The sequence below is a fragment of the Perca fluviatilis genome, chromosome 15 (assembly GCF_010015445.1).
Source record: "Perca fluviatilis chromosome 15, GENO_Pfluv_1.0, whole genome shotgun sequence".
Lineage (NCBI taxonomy): Eukaryota > Metazoa > Chordata > Actinopteri > Perciformes > Percidae > Perca > Perca fluviatilis.
This window is the reverse complement of record NC_053126.1, coordinates 9,323,131-9,340,184: the sequence shown is the minus strand read 5'-3', so window position 1 is coordinate 9,340,184 and position 17,054 is coordinate 9,323,131. Positions and strand designations below refer to the sequence as shown.

General features: G+C 36.9%; 2 gene segments (V, D, J or C); both read left to right on the top strand.

Moving 5' to 3' along the window:
* Positions 1-463: 463 nt before the first annotated feature.
* LOC120574363 lies at positions 464-914 on the top strand. The segment is given in 2 exon segments: positions 464-512; positions 601-914. Coding segments are annotated over 2 exon segments (363 nt in total).
* A 2,917-nt stretch (positions 915-3,831) lies between these two features.
* Positions 3,832-13,722, top strand: LOC120574362. The segment is given in 3 exon segments: positions 3,832-3,889; positions 8,820-8,861; positions 13,330-13,722. Coding segments are annotated over 3 exon segments (417 nt in total).
* Positions 13,723-17,054: the final 3,332 nt, after the last annotated feature.

Genomic DNA, 17,054 nt, shown 5'->3' with positions numbered 1-17,054 from the left:
AAAGGAGACATAAGATAATGTTTGTCGATCTAAAACCAAGCATACAAGGTGATTTAATAAACGAAAATCCAATTTTCTAATGATAATTATCTTGATAACTTTATATATATACAGCAACACTATTACATTATTTGTGAGTTGCATTTAACAAAAAACATCTCTAAGTAAATAAATGTGTTCAAATGTTAGAGTGACTTACAGTAAAACATGGATAATAATCACATTACGTTCAAAATGTAAATAGAATCTGAATTCTAAGATACAGTAAGATTATTCTTACTGTAAGAATTACACGAATTACGTTAAGGAGAAAGCCGTAACATGAAAATATGTTTTGAGGAAAGATTGAACAAAAAACACTGTTCAATCAAAAAGGAGGAGTTAATGCAAACTCAGATATCTTCCACCTCTACTTATCTGAGTGCAGAGAGGAGGACAGAGATCAGTGGACACACAGTTTAACATGATGGACTATAGGACAGGACTGCTGCTTTTAACTCTCTGCTGGGCAGGTGAAGATTTTCAATGATCATAATTTAACATAGCTTTTATTTGGTGTCATCAGCTTATTTCACTTGATGTTTTTTATCCTCTTGACAGGTGTTGATGGTCAGACTCTGACAGAATCTGAACCAGCGATTAAAAGACCTGGAGAATCTCACAGATTGACCTGTACAACATCTGGATTCACATTCAGCAGCTACGCTATGAACTGGGTCAGACAGGCTCCTGGAAAAGGACTGGAGTGGATTGCTATTGTACACACAGGCAGTTCTCCTATCTATTACTCCCAGTCAGTCCAGGGGAGATTCACCATCTCCAGAGATGACTCCAGCAGTAAACTCTATCTGCAGATGAACAGTCTGAAGACCGAGGACACAGCAGTGTATTACTGTGCCCGACAGACACAGTGAGAGACGATAATAGGAGAGTCATACAAAAACTACTTCCTCTATTTACAATCACCACTGGGATGATATAGTTGACTAAGTATTATTTTTTGTGCCATACTGCTAATAAGTACACAAGTACCACAAGTAAATGCATGAAGATCATGAAAAAATCTACATTTTGGTAGCATTTAAAAATAAAAAGCTTCCACATGATTTTCGGATTGTACACAAGTTTTTTTTCATGAAAAACACACCAAAGACAACCAATTTTACACCAAATCCTGGAATTCACACATTATACAGCCATTGAAAAGAAGCATCAACAAATCAAAACCTTGTTGCCATTTAGTCTCTTTCAGTTTTAAAATAACTCTGACTTGAAAGATTGTTTTTGTCTGTTCATAGATCTTAGCAAAAACTCTTCCTATTATGAAAGAAGTTATATCTGCAGATGAACAGTCTGAAGTTGCTGTTTATTATTGTGCCCAATGGCCACAGAGTTGTTTGAGCAGCTGTACAAAATCCTACAGAATTTAATGGACTTATAGAGCACAACTGTCTGACATTCTCCATCTTTGAAGGTTAACCTTTACAAGTTGAAAGTACAGAATTTAACACCTGTGCAGAATCATGAAAATAAGTTAGAAACAAAACATTTTTTGATTACTGCTTACTTATTCAGGTTTACAGTGTACATAAGAATACATTCCTATTTGTTTTGTTTTCAATAAAAAATCTGAAGCTAATAAAAAACATTCTGAGCTGTAATGAAAGAAAAAAAAAATACATGTAAACATGCATCTTCTGCTTTTCATTCACCGTCATGTTGGTGCTTGAAAGTATCCCAGCATGCATTGGGTAGAAGGAAGGTAAGCATGGAAAAAGCACAGATCTTCAATAACAAACATTTCTTTGGGTTTCACAAGTGAGTTATCGTTCTCTAATGTTTAAAAATAACTACCATTCCTGTTTTAAAACTCTAGAGGGCAGACAAGGACTGGCTTTAACACTTATCCCAGTGACGTCCATATACAGGAACAAAGACAGGGAAGAAAAGCAGATTGTTTATATTTAACTGTTTTCAGCCCCTAATGCTCCATATATTGATGTTCTCCTCCTAATGATAATCTGTTACAAACTTTTCTGCCATGAAATGACCGTAAACCTTCACAATGCCACATCCAGGTGTGCTGGGCACCACTGATCCACTGGTTGTAGCTTATCGTTTAAATATAATCAATCAGATGACATTGTCCTTAAATTATTGTTGTGGTAATGTTGATACCCAAGTTAGTCATTGTTAAACAGCATTTAAAAATGTGCAAACTAATATGGACACTTCCTGTTCAGTACACATTCATTCTAGTTTCACCAAAGAAGATGTTAGATTAAGTCCAGTCCAGATGTTTCCTCCCTGTGAGGAGGAGTCGATGCAAAACTCAGATATCTTCACCTCTACTTATCTGAGTGCAGAGAGGAGGACAGAGAACAGTGGACACACAGTTTAACATGATGGACTATAGGACAGGACTGCTGCTGTTAACTCTCTGCTGGGCAGGTGAAGACTTTTACCACCTTTCTTTTGAGGCTAATTTAGTTGTGAAAATATGTATATATCTTGGTATGTTGTTTGGCTCTGTTCTGATCAAACTGCTTTTCTCTCCAGGTGTTTGCAGTCAGACTCTGACTGAGTCTGAACCAGTGGTAAAGCGCGCCCTGGAGAATCCCACAAACTGAGCGTATACATGCAGGAATATCAGATGACGATGCTTATATCAGCTGGATCAGACAAGCTGAAGGAAAAGGACTGGAGTGGGTTGCCTACATTTCTGCTCCAAGTGGAAGCACTAAAACTTATTCAACGTCAGTCCAGAATCGCTTCACCATATCCAGAGACAACAACGTGGACCAGGTGTATCTGCAGATGAACAGCCTGACGACTGAAGACTCTGCTGTTTATTATTGTGCTCGAGAGCCACAGTGATACAGGAAGCCACAGAGCTGTACACAAACCACTGCAGATGTCACTGTGACAGTCACTGGTAGAAAGTGCTAGTTTAAATACCCCATATTTGACAGTATTTGATGCATTTCCCCACTCTATGCTTTTGTCACAACTTGCCCTAAACAGAAACAAAAAGTGGAGTTCACACACCATCAGATTATCATCTCTTATATGAGGCTGAGCTGTAAGAACAATAACAAAAAAATGATCTAAGTCTTTCCTGACCTCTCACTACTGATGGCTTGCCAAAAGGTCCAAATTAAAAAAAACATTGATAATTGCTTTGATGTTAAGATTTTTATTCATCAGTTTTACAACAGCGTTCATTTCATTTCACCATATTGTGTCCCTTAAAAAGCTGTACGTTTACAAGCTCCCAGTAGATGTCAAATATCTTACAAAACATTTTAATAAATATTTTGAAAAAAATTTAAAATAAAATAAAATAATTAAAAAAAATATTTGTACCCAATATAGCTTTTTTTCACTATTATAGATTATTCAGTGCCACAACACATTTTCATGAACAGTTTTATCCAACATTATAACAGTGTTTAGTTTTTGTTTTAGGGTTTATCACAGTGATGGTGGGGTGGCGCACTGAGATATAGATCCATACAAAAACCTTAGAGCAATAATCTAACGCTCTCCCATTCTTGTGATGAAAAAAAAACTCAGGACTGAATATTTCCTACTGAAATATGAGGTAACTATGTTTATCATTTTTAATGAGCAGATTCATATTCAAACTAGGATTTTAAAGTCAGAGTTGGTGCACTTTAAGAGCTGATTAAGAATCAGCACAAAACACATACTCCCAGGATGACATCAGAGGATAATGCTGATCAGGATGTATGTGTTCTTTAGTCACGTTATGAGGTTTTCACACATTATTTTTGGTATGTCAGGTTTTTGTTCCAGCAGTGAGTGGAGATGCAGCACTGTGATTACTTCGACTACTGGGGCCGTGGGACTGAAGTCACAGTAACAGGTGAGTCACATTTAAACAACGATTCTTTTTTTACTTTTTAATGTGATTATTGGTGCTAGAGAAGTTTAACTTGTAGTCCTATTTAGATTTATATTGATGTTGGACACACTAGAAAGCAGATCAGACAGATGTTTTTAATGCAGCTGTTTCTTAGAAAGCATTTGAAAAACTTCCTCTTAATGCAGGTGGTGGTTTGAGTTAATCCTCTAATTGATTCAGCTGGATTGTAATTGGTGTTGATGAATGTTTGCATCTTTTTATTCACATTATTATTCAATACATGTTATATTACCATGGATATTAATCTCCATACCATACCTGAATTTAAGAAATATTTCTGAGTTATACTGTCAGAAAAATACATCTTGTCTGTCCCTGTAGTATTTTGTAGCAGAAATAGTTCACAAGTATTTTGTATTTTTTAGTTTCCTGCTCTTGTAGAAAACTACTGATGTTAATGTGCATCTGCTTTCCCTTTTTAAACCTGAAGAGGGAGGTCCACGCAAACTCGTCCTTCCTTATAATCACACCATCAACAGCTCTTAGAACATTTATGACAGAACAACTGGGACACTTTAGAAAACTTAGAAATATTCAGATCAGAAAACCAACAATATGCAATATGAAACCGAAAATCGCGACACTCAGATCCATGAACCTGTGTCGCGCTGTGAGAAGGCAGAATCGGAAGCAGTGTTTGGTAGTCCACTAACCCAAAAAACTGTGACTTTGCGTGGGTATGGAGTGCTGTGGGCTGCCAGCCGTGACGGAGCTCAATCTACCTCACAGCAGAGTTGACGTCAACTAGGCGACTTGTTGAGATTTGCCCGTTTTCAGAGGCAGTTTCAAATTGTGAGATTTGCAGAGGAAAGAGGTGTCATTGGGATTTTGAAGTTCTATGTATGTCCTACTTACCTACTAAACTGTCATTATTCAACTATGACAAGGTAAAATCGGTTTTGCATTATATCACCCATTTGATAAAAATGCTATTACAGAATGGAAAATATGATTTCATTGAGTTTATTCATTATAGTTACTTTTCATGGTAAGAGTAATTTCTGCTTTACACACTGAAGACACTCTAGTCTAATATTTAACCTCTGTGATGGATGATTATCACAATGTCTTTCCTTACATGACTTTGGAGTGAGATCAAACTGGACCAGTCTCCCCCTGAGGTGAAAAGACCTGGAGAGACAGTGAAGATGTCATGTATCATATCTGGTTATAGCATGACAATTACTATATTCACTGGATACGACAGAGACCAGGAGAAGGTCTGGAGTGGATTGGGAGGATCAACACAGGTTCAAACTCTGCTATCTATGGCAGCTCCTTTCAAAGCCGTTTCATCATGACTGAAGATGTTCCCAGCAGCACTCAGTACCTCGAGGTCCAGAGCCTGACAGCAGCAGATTCTGCTGTTTACTTCTGTGCTCGAAGAGACACAGTAACTGAAGACAGTGGAGCAGCTACACAAAAACCTCCACAGACAACAAACAGCAATGTGATCTTAAAGGTCCAGTGTGTAACGTGTTTTAGTTGTATATTGTCAAAATCTGTGTTGCCCGTTCACAAACTTGTCCTTTTTCATGAATATTTGCCACCACAATCAATTCCAAGTATTCCTTTTGGCTTGAACTTTTACATTTGCATTCGCATGAACTGGAGTACACACTCCATAATCATGCGCCATCTTGAAATACGTTAGCCGGTAAGGGACATACTAGACATACTGCTCCGCCTTTTGCGTTTTCGCTGTCACTTGATAAACTCACAGGTGCTGCTAATGCTGCTAATGAGTATCGTAGCTTCCCGGCCCCGGCAACTTTGAAGAAGGAAACATGGAGGACCACACGTATTCTTAATACATTCTGCGGCAGAGTGGGACAAAAAAATCTACTGGGAAATTATATATTATATTGATTTTGATGTGTGAAGGCTACCGTAGCTGTAATACGAAATTTAAACTGCGAGAGTGCAAGACAGTTGATTGCAATACACGCGCTCAACGCTAGATGGGAGTAATTCCTACCCATTGGACCTTTAAGTATCTGAGCCCACCCCCACACTTACAGCACTTTGATATATCTACATTATATCTCTATATATTTTACATTTTACTTTAAACTGATGAGTAAATATTTATTCAGTTCAGATGTTACATTACTAAAGTATTAGAGTTTCTTCATTTGTCAAATCATTATCTACTGTAATACTAAATTGCCAAAGTCATAATGTTATAATAGTATAAAATGGTGAAATGACAATAACTTAATTGTCAAACATTATAGTAGATGTTGATCTGAATGAAATTGTATATGATAGTAAATACTCCATGTGCTGCCTATTGTTCTCAAAATGATGAATGAGAAATGAATGATCACAAGATTAATTATAAATTAACACATTTTAATAACCCTTATATATACAGTATATCAATGCGTCAGATGCCATTTGTGTATTATTTGAATATATTTGGTTGTGGTGTTAATACTGAAACATTTTACACAAATCAAAACAAGTCAGACAAAGGCCAAAGGACTCAGTTTCATTAAATATCTCCAGTCCAGATGTTTCCTCACTGTGAGGAGGAGTCGATGCAAAACTCAGATATCTTCACCTCTACTTATCTGAGTGCAGAGAGGAGGACAGAGAACAGTGGACACACAGTTTAACATGATGGACTATAGGACAGGACTGCTGCTTTTAACTTTCTGCTGGGCAGGTGAAGATTTTCACTGATCTTAATTAAACATAGTTTTGAATTTTGTTACACCTAAATTCATGTAATTTTTATATCTTGACAGGTGTTGATGGTCAGACTCTGACAGAATCTGAACCAGCGGTTAAAAGACCTGGAGAATCCCACAGATTGACCTGTACAACATCTGGATTGTCATTCAGTAGCTACTATATGGCCTGGATAAGACAGGCTCCTGGAAAAGGACTGGAGTGGATTACGAGTATCCACAGTACTAACATCTTCTACGCTCAGTCAGTTCAAGGCCGGTTTACCGTCTCCAGAGACGACAGCAGAGAGCAGCTGTATCTGCAGATGAACAGTCTGAAGACTGAAGATTCTGCTGTTTATTATTGTGCTCGAGACCCACAGTGACTGGAGTTGGTTGAGCAGCTGTACAAAAACCCTGCAGTATTCTTACTGGGCTGATGAATCCAAATAATGAAGATGATATATAAATGTAATATTTATATCATATATTCTATATGCTATATTTTTAATATTGTCTTTAATCTAATCTTGTCTTTCCTCATCCTCCCTGGGCTGATAAACTCTGCACTGTCTCACATGACTAATGTCCTCAGGTCAAGTCATTCAAAATGAGACAACACAGACATTTGAGTATGATTGTTGTATGACTGGCTTTTAAGAATTCTGAATAAAAACAAGTAAAAATCATGCTGCATGATATTTGATATATGATTTTATTTCTGACATAACCACACACATATGAAGGTAAAGTATGTTGTTTATTACAGAAGAGTAACTTGTAAATGGATGAACTACAATAGTTTTAATCTTTTGTTAAAGGATTTAGTTTTTTGCATTTTCACGTTTCAGTTCCTGAGCAGCTGTTTTCCTCTAAAAGGCTCCAAGTTTCTCTGTATGTCTGTTTCTTTAAACATCTACAAACACTGAAACCATTACAAGTCTTTTGTTCAAAGCTGCAAAATATATTACTATTCACAAAATTGTTGCTGCTGTCAGTGGATTTATGTTTGCAGCAAATATATGAAAAAAGAAATGCAGGTAGCAGCTACTACACAGCTTGGATCAGACATCATGCAGGGAAAGGACTGGAGTGATTGTACATGGTGGTGTTACATCCACCAAACTACAAAGATTCACTGAAGAACAAGTTCAGTATCGAATTAAGACTCTCCCAGTGACTCATCAGTAGACCTGAACAAAAAACCCTCAGAGCCTGAACACTTGTAACATGAAGCCACCAGAGGAGGAGCCCTCAGACCACTAATGGTTTCAACACCAGCTCACTGTTACAGTAACAATCTAAAATGTGTTTGTCAGAGAACCAATTTCCACAATTCCACCACTACCTCTAGTCTTGTCAAGAGAACCATCTGGAAGGGCTTTGAAACTAAACTTTCCATTCAAAACTCTTTTCTTTATCGATTTCTGCTCAAGGCTTGTTTCTGCTAGCCACCCACAACATTACTGTGCATCACTTCCTGGTTTCCCAAAACTAAAGAGCGTCCCGAGGCCCAAATCACAAAACGTGCATACATTAATCCTACATCAAAAACAACTAGTGGTGTTAAAAACGTTTGTGTTAACTCTTTATTATGGCGTTAATTTTTGCAGCCCTAGTTTAAATATTTGGAGGTTTCAATCACTGATACATCATTGTCTGTAATCCCAAAAGACAGACTGAATTACACTTTTAGAAACCGTTTAATATTAATTTACCTTATTTAAGTGATTTTTTTCACATGAAAAACAGTAATTTGATCAAAAATAACTTCAGGAGACATGAGATGTTGTTTACCTATCTCAAGCCGACAAGGTTATTTACCTACAACATCAACTGAAAGCGATTTTTTGAATGAAAATATTATTAAAAACTTTTATTCATGAACAATAACATTCTTCAATTATTTGTACTTTGCATTGGACAAAAGTGAGAGTAAATAAACACATTCAAATGTTACAAAGTGACTTAGAGTAAAAATAAATAAAAAATAAAGGATTATATAACAGGTTAAAGAAATGAAACCAAGTCAAAATGGTAAGAGATATGGTGAGATTATTTGTGAAAACACAAAATACAGTTAGGAGAAAGCCAAAAAAGGAGGAGTCAATGCAAAACTCAGATATCTTCACCTCTACTTATCTGAGTGCAGAGAGGAGGACAGAGAGCAGTGGACACACAGTTTAACTTGATGGACTATAGGACAGGACTGCTGCTTTTAACTCTCTGCTGGGCAGGTGAAGATTTTCACTGATCTTAATTTTACATTCCCATTTGTATTACTGACGTATTTCACATGAAGATTTTCTCTGATCTTTGTACCAAGGTAATGCATGACATGCTTATCGGTTTTGGTTTGACAGGTGTTGATGGTCAGACTCTGACAGAATCTGAACCAGCGATTAAAAGACCTGGAGAATCCCACAGATTGACCTGTACAACATCTGGATTCACACTCAGCAGCTACAAAATGAACTGGGTCAGACAGGCTCCTGGAAAGGGACTGGAATTTGTAGCAACTATTGAAAATGATAGTGACAGAATCTACTACTCTCAGTCAGTCCAAGGCCGTTTACCATCTCCAGAGACAACAGCAGAGAGCAGCTGTATCTGCAGATGAACAGTCTGAAGACTGAAGATTCTGCTGTTTATTATTGTGCTCGAGAGCCACAGTGACTGGAGTTGGTTGAGCAGCTGTACAAAATCCTACAGTACTCATTCTTTCAGACTGGTAGTGCACAAGTTTGAAATATCTTTCATAAAATGTATATATTTAAACATTTTATATTACATTTGTGTTGTTTTCAGTTTGTTAAGTTGTTTTATATTCTGTAATTCTACTTTCATAAATGTTTTCATTATAAATTAATAATCCTCCCTGCATTATATACAAACTCGAAAACACATTAAAAACACAATAAAGATCACTCATTGATAAAAGGTCCAAAGAGAGCCCAACAATCTGGTTGCTGAAATTAAACTTCTACAAATACTTTACATTTCTACAAAGTAAGACACAATTATGTGTATAAATGATATGATTTGGAATCTATGAGAAGGAAAAATAATGTTACTGTTTCTTTATATAAAATCACTAGAGGACAGTCCGTGTCTAGTTTCTCTCTCTTCTGTTACTAAAAGGAGAAACTCAGATCTGCTGTTCTCATTGATCTTAACTGACTGATACTCAAACTCTAAAATGATTCATATTGCTCTGTAATAAAATCAATAGGTAAATAAGAATATGTCACTCTTTCCATCACATAGTGTAATTTCATTAAAATTATTTCTAAGAGAGAAAACAGCTGAAAGTGGAGATGAGTGATGACAGTATTTAACGTTATTGTTTAGAGTGAATTTACTTGTATCGTTTATGGAGATAACTATTTTTATAAAAAAGATTATTAATGTTTGAAGATATAATAATAATATAGTCATTAAGGAATTATTGTTGTGTATTAACACAAATAAAAGTCTAGAAAATAAGTTGAGACAATATTGATAGTTTAATGTAGGTAGATATCTGTACCTGTACGAAATGAAGAAATCAAAAATGACACACATATTTTCACTCTGCAGATATAATAACACTGAACAAACTCTTCTATTGACTCCAGTTAGACCAACATTGATGCCTCATATGTTTGATTTTATGCAAACTCAGTGACCTTCCTTGTTTCTAGCTATAAAAACATCACATCAGGCTGTCAGTGGAGTTCACAGCACGTCAGTTTTTCAACATAAACCATGTTCTTTGGAGCTCTGCTGCTGCTGTTGGCAGCTGGATGTGAGTCTCTCTGGATTTGTTAAAGTCAACAGTTCTTCTTTTGCATTATAACTTGATCATTTGTTACAAAACAGGTGTGAAGTGTGAACAGTTGACCCAGCCAGCCTCTGTGACTGTGCAGCCAGGTCAACGTCTGACCATCACCTGTCAGGTCTCTTATTCTGTTGGTAGCTATCGCACAGCTTGGATAAGACAGCCTGCAGGGAAAGGACTGGAGTAGATTGGGAAAAAAACAAGTAGCTTCATGCTACAAAGATTCACTAAAGAACAAGTTCAGTATCGACTTAGAGACTTCCAGCAAGACAGTGACTCTAAATGGACAGAATGTGCAGCCTGAAGACACTGCTGTGTATTACTGTGCCAGATTCACACAAAGGTTAAAGTTACCAGGGAAGCTATACAAAAACCATCAAGAATATGATTTGTACACAGACCAACAGGAGGTAGTATGAGACCTTAAATATGAGATTTTTTTAAACAGTGGCACACAATGACAGCAGCAGATGATGTTGTGGTTTTAGACTTTCTGTTTTATTTTTTACTGACCAATGTCTTGAATAACTGACTGAATCTAATTTTTAATTGAGACTACTGGTGTCTAAATGTGTTTTCCTCTGTGTTATAAGGTTTGTCGAGAATTAGAACATTTATTTTAAGATATAAGATATAATCACATAATGTAATGCAGACTGTAAAACTGGGTAGCACTTTTCATCAATCAGTAATTACACATTTGAGTGAACAAAATGACACAAAGTTTCCCATGTATCCTTTCTTGGGTCTCTACATGCTCACTCATACTACTTAGATTCTGTAAAGCAACAGATTATCTTAACATATCATGTGTGGGACACACATTTTTACATAACCACTAATTACTGCATTGAACAAATCCAGTATCATTAAGACAATCACAAGATCAGCCAACTATCACGTTAACAGAATAGTTAATAGAAATGTTGTCATTGGTTGAGAGTCAGATTTGAAAATAATTGTAATTCTAATATGTGTCTGCATTACATTTCCTTTCCATTAATAAATTATATGGTTACAATTCTTGACTAATGTTACAGGACAGTTCATCCTTCTTTTATAGCCTGTCACTGTCCTTCTCTATGCAAAGTGAACTTCCTCACAGTCTGCTATAAAGACGTGATATCATGCTGTCAGTTGCAGCAGAAGAAGAGAAGCTCCCATCAGATCACCTTCAATAGCAACCATGTTCTCTGTAGCTCTGCTGCTGCTGCTGCACAAATAGGATGTAAATGTCCCTTCTGGTATTTGGCCTAGATGAAAAAGCTCTAAACTGCTACACGATGAGCTAACAATCATTGTAGAACATTATTCCTATTCCTATTATTTTCTATCAGTCCAGAAATCAGTTTCATATTTCACAGTTTCCTCTGCTGTTGTAGAGATACTCTACTTATGGAAATGTATCTGTGTGACATGTTCCCATTTTAAACCTGTAGAGGGAGGTCTATGCAAACTCTTCCTCTCTTATAAACACACCATCAGAAACTTGTACCGCAAAACTGGGACGGTTTGATATATTTCTGAAAACTCAGATCAGAAAGCACTGAACGACGACTGCTTCTCCCAGAATGGAAAATACCATTATCTGGAGTTTATTAATTGTAGTTACTATTCCTGGTGAGAAAAAAATATTCTGCTTTACTTCTTTAGTAAATGTCCAACCTGTGTTTTACAAGTTTGTTGGATGATTATCACATTTTCTTTCCTTACAGGAGTTTGGAGTGAGATCAAACTGGACCAGTCTCCCTCTGAGGTGAAAAGACCTGGAGAGACAGTGAAGATGTCATATATCATATCTGGTTATAGCATGACAAGCTACAATATTCACTGTATACAAGAGAGACCAGGAGAAGCTCTGGAGTGGATTGGGAGGATGTATACAGGTTCAAACTCTGCTAGCTATGGCAGCTCCTTTCAAAGCCGTTTCATCATGACTGAAGATGTTCCCAGCAGCACTCAGTACCTCGAGGTCCAGAGCCTGACAGCAGCAGATTCTGCTGTTTACTTCTGTGCTCGGAGACACAGTGACTGAAGACAGTGGAGCAGCTGCACAAAAACCTCCACAGACAACAAACAGCAATGTGATCTTACTGTAATGACAATCTGACGTTTTCTCACTGCCTGAAAAGCACTTTGATATATCCACATAAAAGTTCCATATATTTTAAACAATAAGATAAATATGTTTAAAAAAAATTTTTCCCCTTTAAAAAAAAAAAAAAAAAAATCAAAAAAAAAAAAAAAAAAAAAAAAAAAAAACAAAATTTTAAAAAAAAAAAAAAAAAAAAAAAAAAAAAAAAAAAAAAAACACATAAAACACCCAAAGCAGTTGTCATAAATGATACTAGATGTTGGTGATCAGAATGAAACCGATTATTTATATTATTGTGAATGCTCTCATGTGCTGCTCATTCTGCTCACAGAGACCAATGAGAAACAGAGCCTTGATACCAAGATTAAACATCATTTAACAAATTTGAATAAACCTTGAAAAAAACAGATGTAATTTGTGTATTATTAGAATACATGTGGCTATAGGGTTAATACTGATGAACATGGTACACAAATGAAGACTCTTGCACATTAATTTCCCAGTTTCATTAAATATCTCCAGTCCAGATGTTTCCTCCTTGTGAGGAGGAGTCAATGCAAAACTCAGATATCTTCAACTCTACTTATCTGAGTGCAGAGAGGAGGACAGAGAACAGTGGACACACAGTTTAACATGATGGACTATAGGACAGGACTGCTGCTTTTAACTTTCTGCTGGGCAGGTGAATACTTTTACCACCTTTCTTTTGAGGCTAATTTAGTTGTGAAAATATGTATATATCTTGGTATGTTGTTTGGCTCTGTTCTGATCAAACTGCTTTTTTCTCCAGGTGTTTACAGTCAGACTCTGACTGAGTCTGAACCAGTGGTAAAGCGCCCTGGAGAATCCCACAAACTGACCTGTACATATGCAGGAATAGCAGATGATAGCGCTCGTGTCGCTTGGATCAGACAAGCTGAAGGAAAAGGACTGGAGTGGGTTGCCTACATTTCTGCTCCAAGTGGAGACACTAAAGCTTATTCAACGTCAGTCCAGAATCGCTTCACCATCTCCAGAGACAACAACGTGGACCAGGTGTATCTGCAGATGAACAGCCTGACGACTGAAGACTCTGCTGTTTATTATTGTGCTCGAGAGCCACAGTGATACAGGAAGCCACAGAGCTGTACACAAACCACTGCAGATGTCACTGTGACAGTCACTGGTAGAAAGTGCTAGTTTAAATACCCCATAATTGACAGTATTTGGTGCATTTCCCCACACTATGCTTTTGTCACACCTTGCCCGAAACAAAAAAAGTGGAGTTCACACACCATCAGATTATCATCTCTTATATGAGGCTGAGCTGTAAGAACAATAACAAAAAATGATCTAAGTCTTTCCTGACCTCTCACTACTGATGGCTTGCCAAAAGGTCCAAATAAAAAAAAAAACATTGATAATTGCTTTGATGTTAAGATTTTTATTCATCAGTTTTACAACAGTGTTCATTTCATTTCACCATATTGTGTCCCTTAAAAAGCTGTACGTTTACAAGCTCCCAGTAGATGTCAAATATCTTACAAAACATTTTAATAAATATTTTGAAAAAAAATTAAAATAAAATAAAATAATTTAAAAAAATATTTGTAACCAATATAGCTTTTTTCACTATTATAGATTATTCAGTGCCACAACACATTTTCATGAACAGTTTTATCCAACATTATAACAGTGTTTAGTTTTTGTTTTAGGGTTTATCACAGTGATGGTGGGGGTGGGCACTGAGATATAGATCCATACAAAAACCTTAGAGCAATAATCTAACGCTCTCCCATTCTTGTGATGAAAAAAAACTCAGGACTGAATATTTCCTACTGAAATATGAGGTAACTACTATGTTTATAATTTTAATGAGCAGATTCATATTCAAATTAGGATTTTAAAGTCAGAGTGGTGCACGTTGCAAGAGCTGATTAAGAATTGCACAAAACACATACTCCCAGGATGACATCAGAGGATAATGCTGATCAGGATGTATGTGTTCTGTCACGTTATGAGGTTTTCACACATTATTTTTGGTATGTCAGGTTTTTGTTCCAGCAGTGAGTGGAGATGTGGCACTGTGATTACTTCGACTACTGGGGCCGTGGGACTGAAGTCACAGTAACAGGTAAGTCACATTTAAACAACGATTCTTTTTTACTTTTAATGTGATTATTGGTGCTAGAGAAGTTTAACTTGTAGTCCTATTTAGATTTATATTGATGTTGGACACACTAGAAAGCAGATCAGACAGATGTTTTTAATGCAGCTGTTTCTTAGAAAGCATTTGAAAAACTTCCTCTTAATGCAGGTGGTGGTTTGAGTTAATCCTGTAATTGATTCAGCTGGATTGTAATTGGTGTTGATGAATGTTTGCATCTTTTATTCACATTATTATTCAATACATGTTATATTACCATGGATATTAATCTCCATACCATACCTGAATTTAAGAAATATTTCTCAGTTATACTGTCAGAAAAATACATCTTGTCTGTCCCTGTAGTATTTCTCGCAAAATAGTTGACAAGTATTTTGTATTTTTTAGTTTCCTGCTCTTGTAGAAAACTACTGATGATAAAGTCCATCTGCTTTCCATGTTCCCTTTTTAAACCTGAAGAGGGAGGTCCATGCAAACTCGTCCTTCCTTATAATCACACCATCAACAGCTCTTAGAACATTTATGACAGAACAAATGGGACACTTTAGAAAACTTAGAAATATTCAGATCAGAAAACCAGGGCTGTAACAATATGCAATATGAAACCGAAAATCGCGACACTCAGATCCATGAACCTGTGTCGCGCTCTGAGAAGGCAGAATCGGAAGCAGTGTTTGGTAGTCCACTAACCCAAAAACTGTGACTTTGCGTGTGTTGGAGTGCTGTGGGCTGCCAGCCCTGATGGAGCTCAATCTACCTCACAGCAGGCGGGTGCGGGTGCAGCAACACAGCAGCGGCGCTGAACTCCTGAGATCTGCACCTATTCAGAAGCTAAGCTGACCTCAGATCAGTTGTGTAGCCTATGTAAATGTTTGGGTGTGACAAACAGAGACTAGAGCCAATGAGGAGGGGCCGCCGGGACGTCAACTAGGGGGACTTGTTGAGATTTGCCCGTTTTTAGAGGCAGTTTCAAATTGTAGATTTGCAGAGGAAAGAGGTGTCATTGGGATTTTGAAGTTCTATGTATGTCCTACTTACCTACTAAACTGTCATTATTCAACTATGACAAGGTAAAATCGGTTTTGCATTCTATCACCCCTTTAATAAAAATGCTATTACAGAATGGAAAATATGATTTCATTGAGTTTATTCATTATAGTTACTTTTCATGGTAAGAGTAATTTCTGCTTTACACACTGAAGACACTCTAGTCTAATATTTAACCTCTGTGATGGATGATTATCACAATTTCTTTCCTTACATGACTTTGGAGTGAGATCAAACTGGACCAGTCTCCCTCTGAGGTGAAAATAAAATATTATTAAAAACTTTTATCATGAACAATAACATTCTTCAATATTTTATTGCATTGGACAAAAGTGAGAGTAAATAAAACATTCAAATGTAAAATACTTAATAAAAAAAATAAAAATAAAGATGTAAGTATGTCAAAAAAATTAAATTTGTGAAAACACAAAATACAGTTAGGAGAAAGCAAAAAGGGGAGTAGGATATTATCACAATTCAGACTTGGTGAGATCAAAGACCAGTCTCCCTCTGAGGTGAAAAGACCTGGAGAGACAGTGAAGATGTCATGTATCATATCTGGTTATAGCATGACAGCACCTATATTCACTGGATACGACAGAGACCAGGAGAAGGTCTGGAGTGGATTGGGAGGATCAACACAGGTTCAAACTCTGCTAGCTATGGCAGCTCCTTTCAAAGCCGTTTCATCATGACTGAAGATGTTCCCAGCAGCACTCAGTACCTCGAGGTCCAGAGCCTGACAGCAGCAGATTCTGCTGTTTACTTCTGTGCTCGAAGAGACACAGTGACTGAAGACAGTGGAGCAGCTGCACAAAAACCTCCACAGACAACAAACAGCAATGTGATCTTAAAGGTCCAGTGTGTAACGTGTTTTAGTTGTATATTGTCAAAACTTGTGTGTTGCCCGTTCACAAACTTGTCCTTTTTCATGAATATTTGCCACCACAATCAATTCCAAGTATTCCTTTTGGCTTGAACTTTTCATTTGCATTCGCATGAACTGGGTAGCACACTCCATAATCATGCGCCATCTTGAAATACGTTAGCCGGTAAGGGACATATATAGGGTAATCTACTTCATGCTGTGCCTAACTTGATAAACTCACATTTGCTGCTAATGCTGCTAATGAGTATGCGTAGCTCCCGCCCCGGCAACTTTGAAGAAGGAAACATGGAGGACCACACGTATTCTTAATACATTCTGCGGCAGAGTGGGTCAAAAAAATCTACTGGGAAATTATATATTATATTTATTTTGATGTGTGAAGGCTACCGTAGCTGTAATACGAAATTTAAACTGCGAGTGCAAGACAGTTGAT